Source organism: Oryza brachyantha, chromosome 8, assembly GCF_000231095.2.
Source record: "Oryza brachyantha chromosome 8, ObraRS2, whole genome shotgun sequence".
NCBI classification, from domain to species: domain Eukaryota; kingdom Viridiplantae; phylum Streptophyta; class Magnoliopsida; order Poales; family Poaceae; genus Oryza; species Oryza brachyantha.
The window spans coordinates 10,371,003-10,381,833 of NC_023170.2; the positions used below are offsets into that span (position 1 = coordinate 10,371,003).

Here is a 10,831-nt window from a genome sequence, read left to right on the forward strand (position 1 = left end):
AAAAGTCAACGGCGTTAAACATTTAGGGATGGAGAGAGTATTAGGCAGGCCTGTAGTGGGTCGCCTGTCAACTGTGTTGGTGGGCCTACTTGGGTGACTGGGCTATGGGCCCACGAAATAGCATCAACAGCCGACCCAGACCCAGTTCGCTCTTCATCCTTTGGGCTGGCCCAAAAACTGGTCGGGTGGGCATCGGCGGTTGGGACCCGGAAGAGGCGTTTTTCTTTTTCCATTCGGAAAAAAGTAGGCACACATATACACCCCTGCCGTGCATTCGTTTTTATTTATTGAACCTGATTAAAATTTAATTTTAAAAATAAGTGACTCGAAAATTGGCTGTCTTGAAATAGTACAGTAGTATTTTAGTTGGCATGGCATGACGTTGCCAATTTGCCATGCTCATGAAAAATCATACCATAGTGTAATACGATAGCGTGATTTGTATCAGATGGTTTATTTTAGAACTACAATTAAAATATTAAAAAACTAAATATGTGAGGCTTCACATAAGTCGCGTTTAACTTTTTAAAAACTGTATTTCACATGCTTAAGATGATTATAAGGGTGAATGAAGTATTGTAGTTCTAATATTGTTTGCTTGATCTTACTACTGTTTTGAGATAGTCTTACCGGTCTGATAACAATTGGCAACATTTTATAGCAAATTCAAGTTATCCTTATCTTGTGATATCCATAAATTCAGAAACTCTCTTCCTCTATCTCTCTCTTCTTTGCTGGGCTCTAAACTTTGGACTGATCTGAGCTCTCTGAAGTCTTGCTTGACTTGCCATTTTTTTTCCTGGTTTTGTGTGTTTCATATTCTGTTTTCCACATTTTATTGGTAAATTTTTATTCATGCCACCACAATTCAGATAGTTTTATTTTTTGTGATCCGAAATTTAGTTATTTTGGCTTTTATCCTTTTTCTCAAGTTACTAACATTCTCATTTGTTTCAGAAGGATATATGATACGTGGAGGAGGGAAAGATAACGACATATGAAAGAGGCATAAAGATGTGCGCATGCAAAACTGTGAGCCCATGACTTCCATGAGTAGCTATGCTTTCAAAACTAGCTGAAAAATATCCAGTATGTTTGTGCAAATAGGAGGTGATTTTGATCAGTGTACAGTGTTGGTGCAAATTGGAGCTGATTTTGATCAGCCTACAGTGTGCTTGCAATATGGCATGTGCACTTCTTGCTTGTTAAAACTAGCCTAGCAATATCATATATGGTGCTCTAATGAGATGATTTTGACTTGTGTGCAGTGTGTTTTGTTTCCGGTTGTTTGTCATTGACCATTATGCTCTGAAGTTTATAAACTGCTGTAATCAACTAAGTATAATGTAAATTGCATGTTCTAAAAATTGATGTAGTTTCTATGGTTATGCGTATGATACATTGATCATTAATTTGCAGATTGAAATCTAGTTACCTGTAATACAAATGACAGATCATCCCAAACCGCCAAACTAAAGCTGCCGATTTGTAGATTATTGATTTCCAGTAATTTTAACCCCGTGCCTTTCAAATGGTGGCAGGAAAAGTATCTCATACGAGTATTTCTTCTCAGGGAATTCAAGGGCTTGCTATGTCGCCCAGAAAATCTTTCAGTCTCGTTCAGTTAATCCCTGTCACAGGAAGATTTAAGGGAATTAGAAAGTGTTTTTGTCATGGTTTATTTTATACCATTTGCTTTTTAGAACTACAGGGACACATGTGTAGAAGTTTTAACTATAAATTATTTTTTAGTTACTTGCATGCCGTTTCGTTTGTACATTTTATAAGCAAAACTATGAGGCTGTAGTTTTGGATTGATCTTATTGGTGGTTCTGTGAAACGAGATTAATGAAATATTAGCTATATAATCTAAAGAATAAATTTATTTATTATTTTAAAATAAAATTGTACTCACTCTGTTTCTGTTTCAAAATATAAATTGTAATTATTTTTTCTCTATCTCATAGTCTAATTTGTGCATGCAAAAATGCATGAACTAACACATTCCTCTTACTCACTCCTCTAAGTTTAATTTATTTTAATTTCTTCGCCACCATTACGTCTATCCACATTACATACATGTATATATGCACTATAACAATCTAAACGATAACATATTTATAATTATTTCTTATTTATTTTGAAACGGAGAAAATATATAAGAAGTATTTAAAAATGCACATCATTTAAGATTTATTATTAAGTAAGGGCTCGTTCCGATAAGCTTAGAGAGCCAATTATCTTGTTGTTTCTATTTAACCAAGCTATTAATTGTATAAGTGATTTCATCAAAGAACCAAATAATTTCTTATAATGTTTGTAATAGGTAATCCTCAGTTCATTGTGTTGCAATGAGCTTTCTCGCTTTTGTTTGCCACAGTTAAGGTTAGCGGAGAGCTCGTTCAAACATAGCTAATGTACTGTTTGTTTGGGACAAGTGAGAGCATCTTTTTGCAATTTCGGTTTTCCAAATCCCGTGTTTTGACAAGTTTGTAAATAATATGACAAAAGAAGATAAGATTTATTTTCAAGAGTTTAGAATAATCCACTTGTAAAAAAAAAGGCCCAAAAAAATATTGGTAGTTGACGCAGGAGGCCGATCACGACGCCGCCTTCACGTCGCGCCTTGCCGACCTGCGCCTAGGCAACGGCAACGCGGCGCAGGGTGTGGCCGCGGTGTTGACATGCGGCGTTCGGCTCGGGGCCGCGCCGGCGGCAGCGTGGGCAGGAGAATGCCGGTGGAGTGAAGGTGGCGCACAGACGAAGGTGAAAAATCAACGTCGGGGAAGGAGAGAAGCTACATCCTACTCTGGATGGGCAAAGGAAATGTCGACTCTTAGATCTACGCATAAACAAGAAGATATGATAAATTGCTAAATTTAAAAATGTCATATGTTAAGCTATTGAACGCTGTTTTTTTTTAGATTTGGAAAAAAAAACAGGGATAGGGAGTTGATATAACAAACTCTTATAACTCTTATAGATGCACTGTACGTATTCCGTATATACGTTTCTCAAACTACAAAATATTATACTTTTTTCTATAAAAGTTTCTATAGGAAAAATACTGAAAAATCTACTATGTTTATCTTTTTCAAATTATAATGGTTAGTACTCGACTAACCGTGAATGATAGGTCTCATTTAACGTACAGCTAAATAAACCTGGTTAGGTAAGCCCAAATGAAACACCGTCACCCTATCTTTTAATTCTGCGTATGCCTATATAACCTAAAATTAAATTTTTAATCTAAAATTTATATTTATAGTTGACTTTGGAGTTTTCTTATCATAATTTATTTGTTCAGTGTTAGCTCCAAGGTTGCTAAAAACACGTATATAAAAATTTTATTTATAAATTATTTTTTATTTGCAATATGCCATTTGCATTTCCCCAAGAGATAAACAATCACCACTAGGCAATAGCTCGAATCAAACGCTGCTACCTAGCTTATTTCTTGTTTGTGGGTTTATTAAGCAGATAATAAGAAACCCAATTTAGCTCATAATATGGAAAAACTCGCATTGCTTCTGTTTACGTTCGTAAGTTAAAATTCGAATATTTAATCTTAAGTTTATAGTTGATTTTAGAGGTTTTTTTAACCATAGTTTATTTTTTAGCCTTGGCTTTTTAATCGCTAAGAATACATGTATAAAAGTGTTTTTCACAAATTATTTTTCGTTTGTAAATGTGTCGTTTGCCCTTTTTCATAAAAAAGCCAAACAATCACCGCTTACAGTTTATTTTCACCTCATCTTTTTTGCTTCTGCCTATACTTATAAGCCAAACTTGAATTTCAACCTTAAATCTGAAGCTGATTTTGGTTTTTTTCAACGAAGTTTATTTTCTAGTCTTAGTCTTTAGATCCCTAAGAATACATATATAAAAATTTTATTCACAAATTATTTTATGTTTATAAATATGATATTTGGATTTTTTCATTGTGAATTGTAGAACTACATATTATCGAAACACGAGTTCTAGCTTATTTCCTATTTGCGGGGTTATTTTGAGAAGCAATTGAAAAATCCAGGTTATCATAATCTACTCCGTAGAAAAACTAGATTTCTTAGTTTATGTTTTCTAATTTATTTTGTGAATTCAGCAACTATGGATTCTCAGAACAAAACTTTTAAGAGCATGCAGTAACTCATTCATCACATACTCTATCTATAAAACAAAAAGATGAAGCATAAAAAAAATATGATCTAGCAAATCCTCCAACGTATCCTTCAATTTTAGCCATCATCCATGGAGTATCTCTCTCCGGCTCTAAATAACGATGCAAAACAATTTCTTAAGTAGCATATATTTAAAGGTAATATATATTAATAAAATATATTCTTATGTAGTTAATATATATTAATAAAATATATTTATACGTGATATAAAGGATGCAATATGGATGATCGTTAGATTACAAACATATATAGAGAAAAAATATCTTTTTAAATAATTATTTAAATAGAGACATAGACAAGATGAACATATAGACATACTCTAATTTCTAAAAATTCCCAGAGAAATGTAGCTGCAAAAGCTCTCCAACCTGTTTGGGAGAGCTTTAGACTATAAAAAACTACTGCTTGACAGTCAGCTTGTGAGAATCTGAAAAAGCTCCTACACATAATTTTTCTAACTTCTGGATTCATAGTTCATTTTATAGAATGTAGTTAACTATAGATTCTCAGAACCTATGAATAATTTAGGATAGTTTCTGGCAAAAATAGTTTTTGAGAAAAGCAAGCTCCAAACAGCCCTAAAGCATCAAGACAGACAGCACTCGGTTTTCTCTCGACGAAAAGGGAAAAAAAAAGCAAAAAGAAAAAGAAAAACCGGATACACAAGATGACAAGGTTTGTGGTGTCGGTCCCACCCTGATTCCCCAAACCAGGTGGGCCCCACCTGTCATCGACTACGGGGTCACTAGATATAACAATATCCACGGGGTGGGGTGGGGTGCCTATCAATTGCGACTCCAGAACCTTCTCCGCTTCCTATCTTTTTCCTCCATCCCCTTCCCTTCCCCTAACCCTTCTCCTCCTCCTCCTCCTCCTCTTCTCCCCGCCCCGTCGTTGCGTGCGCTTCGCTCCTGCTCCTGCCGCTGCTGCTGCTTCTGCTGAGAGACAGAGACACAGAGAGAGAAGAGAGACCGCGTTCGAGTCAGTCAAAGATGGCCGGGATCGGTCCGATCAGGCAGGACTGGGAGCCCGTGGTGGTGCGGAAGAAGGCGCCCACCGCCGCCGCCAAGAAGGACGAGAAGGCCGTCAACGCCGCCCGCCGCTCCGGCGCCGAGATCGAGACCATGAAGAAGTGTGCGTCTCACTGCCCTTGATTCGCTCCCCCCATCCCCCTCCCCCTTCTTTTGTTCGCGGTCCCTTTGTGGATTTGTTCGATCCTTGCAGCCTTGGTTCCGTGAAAGGGGATTTGATCGATTCGACGTGGAGGGGAGCGTTCGTTTGTTTTGAGATTTCTCTTTGATCATTTTTTTTTAGGTTTTGGGCTTACTGACGGACTGTTTTAGAGGGAAAAAAAAGAAGATTTGTTTTGTTTGGCGCAGTTGATGTCTGATTTTGAGGGTTTTATTCGATCTGTTTCTAAGCTGTTTCTTTTATGTTGAAAGATTGTTCTTTTAGCCTGGTATTCGATTAAATATTGATTCTTTTTGTTGATCTATTGCAGATAACGCTGGAACGAACAAGGCGGCGTCCAGTGGCACATCCCTCAACACCAAGCGGCTGGATGACGACACTGAGAACCTTGCCCGTGAGTAATCGTCGAACTCATATCATCTTTTTTTTTTGCAATAATCTTTTTGGATTCGATGCGAGCATATCTATCCTAGAAGTTACACGACCGCTGAAATAATCAGCCAGATAGTTCGGTTATTTTTCGGTATGATGCTATGATCGATCAATTTCAGTACAAAAATCAGCCAGATACTGAATCTCCTGCTGCTCCGTCAAAAGGACTTGTATAATCACTATTTATCACTGAGTGCAAGCATATAAGTTACAAAGATATATGATATTGTCTACTTTCATAGCACTTAAATATTTCTCTCATTGATGTCTTGATGGATGTGCACACTTGCACCTCATGACAATCTTTCTTCAAGTTCTCCTATGTATGTTCATACTTTTTTAGATTCCATCAATTTTGATTTTCTGTGAACAATGAGCATCATACTACTAAGATGGCCTTTAACCTTTGTCGTTCAAATTCTTGCTGAATATGTGCTGAAAGGAGCTGTCTTGTTGAAGCATGATGTCCTTTTTATGATTGTCTTTGTGGATGCTATGAAGCTTCACAGGCATATTTGTGGCTTTATAACACCATACATGCATGGTTTAGCTGGAAATGGGAACTTCATATGTATGCTCATGCCCATGACTCCATGTAGGGCATATCAAGTTCCACTAATTGACACATAATTGATATTTTTCTATACACTTTATTGGTCATGATTGATAACATTTGTTCATGGTTGAATATTGGCATCGGTAGTTTGTATGTGCAAAATGCAACAAAACTTTGTTTTAACCTTCTCTATGTTCGTTGTATTGGAAAGTAACCTGTAAGCGTTCGTGCTCACCTCTGATGCTAGTGGGCTCCAAAAAAGATTGTCATGAAACATGAAGGAATATATAATTGTATTGGGTGGGATAGGTCAGTACCACCACTTAAAACGACGAGAGGGATGCTGCCCAAGGGAACATGTAATGTAATCTTCAGAGAGTTATCATTATCCAGTCAAAGGAAATTTTGTAACTTCCCTTCCGATCCTTTTGTTTTGGGATGGCATTGCAGTTATATCTTCCATAACTCAATAAGGACACAACTTCATGGTGCTAACTTTGCAAATTGGGGGCTCAAAGTTAGATCCTAACTTTGCCAATCCAGTGGGATTGCTTTAGGATTCAAAGTATTGAGATGGCAAAATTTCACATTATCTAACATTGTTTATGTCATGACAGCTCGATGTAGGATATTCTTCTTTAATGCAATATCATAATAGAACCAAATATGGTTTTTCATATGCAATTGTGCAGGCTTAAACAAGATTTATTTCAATACTGTATTACTTGTTTCTATAGAGAGCATTGCTACAAACTTGTTTGTATCTTAAATGAAAATGAACTGACTCGTGTATATTGGAAAAGCAATTGTCATGAAAAGAAGGATATGACCAAATGATGGAGCATTCAACATTCATAGGATATGACTGTCTGAAGACAGGAATTTGTATTGTCTGTTCTTTGCTAAGAATTGATTTTTGTACTTGGAATTTCATGGATTGATCAGATCCTTGTGTTATTTTTAAATTTTAGCCTTGCGAAAGCATAGTCAGTGTATTACATGACTCACCTGTCCTTTCATTTTTTAGTGTTGTCTAATCACTTGTGTATTCTCAACTTACGCTAGATGAGCGTGTCTCAAGTGACCTGAAGAAAAACCTCATGCAAGCAAGGCTTGATAAGAAGATGACCCAGGCGCAGCTTGCTCAGGTGCTCTTTTTGACCATATTTAGAGCCTCGGACATTCATTTTTTCACCACATTTACTTGAATGCACACTGTTACCTTTAATTAAGCATGCCATGTTTTGTAAACAGATGATCAATGAGAAGCCCCAGGTGATCCAGGAATACGAGTCAGGTAAAGCTATTCCCAATCAGCAGATCATTGGGAAGCTTGAGAGGGCCCTTGGAACAAAGCTGCGCGGCAAGAAATAATGCTCGCCTGCTACCTATGCTGGGTCTTGAATACCATGCAGGATGTTTCTGTTGGTGCATGAGTGAATACTGAATAATTATTATGTTGTCACAAACCTTGTAATGCTGCCGCTCTTATGTGTCATAGTCCCTAGTGTGCAAGAGTTGTGCTGGACCTTCAAAAACTAACTTGATAACCTGCGTGGTCTATGCATGATGTTTATGAATGATCTTTGGCTGTTTGCAACTGATATGTTTCCATGCTGCGTGACTGTCTTGTCCAGGTGCCAATTTCACCATTTTTTTTTGCGGTCTAAGATATGTCATAAATGCATTGAGCTGATAATGAAATGAAATATAAATAACTAGTGTCAAAGGGGCAGGAATCTGTTTTTCGGTTGCATCTTAAAGCCATCTGATTGTGCTGTTGGTTAGCAATGGTGAAGTAATGTGTTACAAATGACAACGCCGAGCAAAGGATTGAATACAGTAAAACCTCAATATCCAAGAGCCTATTCCTATACAACTTACAAGGATTCAGTGTATGCAGCAAGGGGCAAAGGAATGTATGAAGTTTGTGCAACGTAGAGGCCATATTCAGGGGCCTATTCCTACGTAATAAATCAGAAGGATTCAGTGTATGCAGCAAGGGGCAAAGGAATGCATGAAGTTTATGTAATATCTCTATTAGAGCAAGCTAATCACGAAGTAATAAATATTTAACGAATGGATAGTATTGTTCTAAATAATCAGGGTAGAGATGTTTGGACATACATAGGGGGGAAATAGATTTTACTCATCCAAAAAGAATATATGGTATAAATTTCATGTATGTTCAATCACCGAACTATCTGTAATGGATTTGGAAGAAATGCACAATAAAAATAAAGGTTTTCAGTTGGCTTCTGCTCATAGATAGGTTGAATACAATGGATTTACTTGATAGGAAGAAAATGTTTTTCTGAATCGAGTGATGTCACATTTGTGCTATGCAACCAAAGGTTGACAGAGACAGGTATGAATCTTTTTCTTTTGAGTCCTTTTAGTAAAAGCAAATTATCACTTTATGCAGCTTGGCACATTTGGAAACAGAAAAGAATTTATCTTTCAGAATATAAGGCCCATGGTGCAAACTTGGAGACATTCTTTAATAAATGATTTCTTTCTTTCACCTTTTTAGGCTTAATCCTTCAGAGAGCTTCTTTAAATAAAACCAGATGAATGATTTCTTTCTTTCACCTTTTTAGGCTTAATCCTTCAGAGAAAGCTTCTTTAAAACTACCAAACTTGGAGACATTTGTTGATGAATGATTTGTTTCTTTTACTTTTTACACTTAATCCTTCGGAGAAAGCTTCTTTAAAACCCTTTTTATTAGACTACGTTTTAATCTTTAAATAAAGTTTTTAACTGCCCCCCTCAGTAAAATAAACAGAAAACCACGATTGCACAGGAAAGAGCAACCTCAACAGAAAATATGATAAACAAGAGCATATCATTTCAGAATAACAATCTTTCCATTCTAAAAAAGCGAGGAAAAACAGACTTATAGTAGTTTCTTCGTATGAACACCGAGGCTGCGTTTGGCTTGAGGGGATAAGTTAACTTGTCCTGGCACGAAAAATATAGTAATAGATTAGTACATGATTAATTAATTATTAAAAAATATAAAATAGATTAATATGGTTTTTTAAGACAACTTTCCTATAGAATTTTTTTTGCAAAAAACACACCGTTTAGCAGTTTGAAAAGTGTACGCGCGGAAAACGAGGGGTAAGTTAACTTGGGGGGCAAACAAATGCGGCCTGAAAAAGAGAATGAAAAAAACCCCATGGCCACAGCATGTCAGCATGGCAATAGTACCCTTTCTTTCATCTAACCTACTTAGGCCGGGTTCGGGTAAGAATTGCATAAGTTAACTTACCTGTCACAAAAAATATAATAATAAATTAATACGTGATTAATTAATTATTAATTATTAGGCCGAACGTGGCCTTAGGCAACTTTCGGCTGAGGGTAGAGCTAAAAACTTCTCTAGTTCTCATGAGCACTTTTGCTGAATGGTTGAACCGTGTTTTTCTAAAACTTTTTTATCTTAAAAAGTCACACTAATTTATTTTTAAAATTTGTGATAGGTAATATATTAATTAACCAATCATAAACGAGATAGCTTATTTTGTGTGATCATCTTTATTTCTCACTCTCAATCTGATCCTTAGTCTAGTACGATCAAATCATTACTCCAATACTCCAATCACCCTTTGCTCTAATTTAGTATTGTCAGAAACATTAACTAAAGGTGGGGGTGCTTGCAGCATTATTTATTTTTTGTGTTGTCCATTTTTAATACGAGCATTGATGGCCGTCCACTATAAGACGGAGCGACCAAACAAACAATTTACGGGCACAATATTTATAAGTATATTTGTAGCGACTTAAAAAATACTACTTAAAAAACTACAATAAAAAACCTTAAAATTAAGCTTAAAGATTTAAATTTCAGCTGCCGTCTATAAGTTGAGAGGGAAACGATGGGGATGATATTAGTATATAATGAAGTACATGTTGCGCAGTTCAAGTAGTAGCCTCATGGTTCATTTGTTACAGCTCTAAACATCTGTGCTTCTTCATATACTATTCTCTCTAGTTCTTTTGATTTCTCTAATACTACCTCTGTCCCTAAATGCTTGATGTTGATGTTGTTGACTGTTTTATGCACATTTGACCATTCGTCTTATTTAAAAAAAATTCAAAATTCAAAATTATATTTGTATCATTTCATTTATTGTTAAGTATACTTTATGCATATATATAGCTTTACATATTTTAAAAATTGAATAAGACGAATGGTCAAACATGTATCGGTGTCAAACATTTAGAGATGGATAGAGTATTTGTATGGAAACTGAGAACAACTAATTACATAAATGTTAAATAGCACTAACTCTTTGCATTGCTCTCGACCTTGAAAGCCTTATCAGTGTGTATCTTGGGGGTGTTGGCTTCACAAATTTGATGCAGCAAAGAGCCAGGTTCTTCCACTTTACTTCCCAGTATCACTCATGATATCTTCAGATTTCGAAATGAGGCATGCATCTCATATATGAGTTAATAACAGTT

At 36.1% G+C, this 10,831-nt stretch overlaps 1 protein-coding gene across 1 annotated transcript; it reads left to right on the plus strand.

The window, feature by feature from the left end:
• The first annotated feature begins 5,005 nt into the window (after positions 1-5,005).
• LOC102703602 (multiprotein-bridging factor 1a-like) lies at positions 5,006-7,966 on the plus strand. The gene is made up of 4 exons (XM_006659255.2): positions 5,006-5,315; positions 5,683-5,766; positions 7,426-7,508; positions 7,615-7,966. Exons 1-4 carry the CDS (start codon positions 5,174-5,176, stop codon positions 7,732-7,734), a joined length of 429 nt encoding a protein of 142 aa, XP_006659318.1. The 5' UTR covers positions 5,006-5,173; the 3' UTR covers positions 7,735-7,966.
• The last annotated feature ends 2,865 nt before the right edge of the window (positions 7,967-10,831 follow it).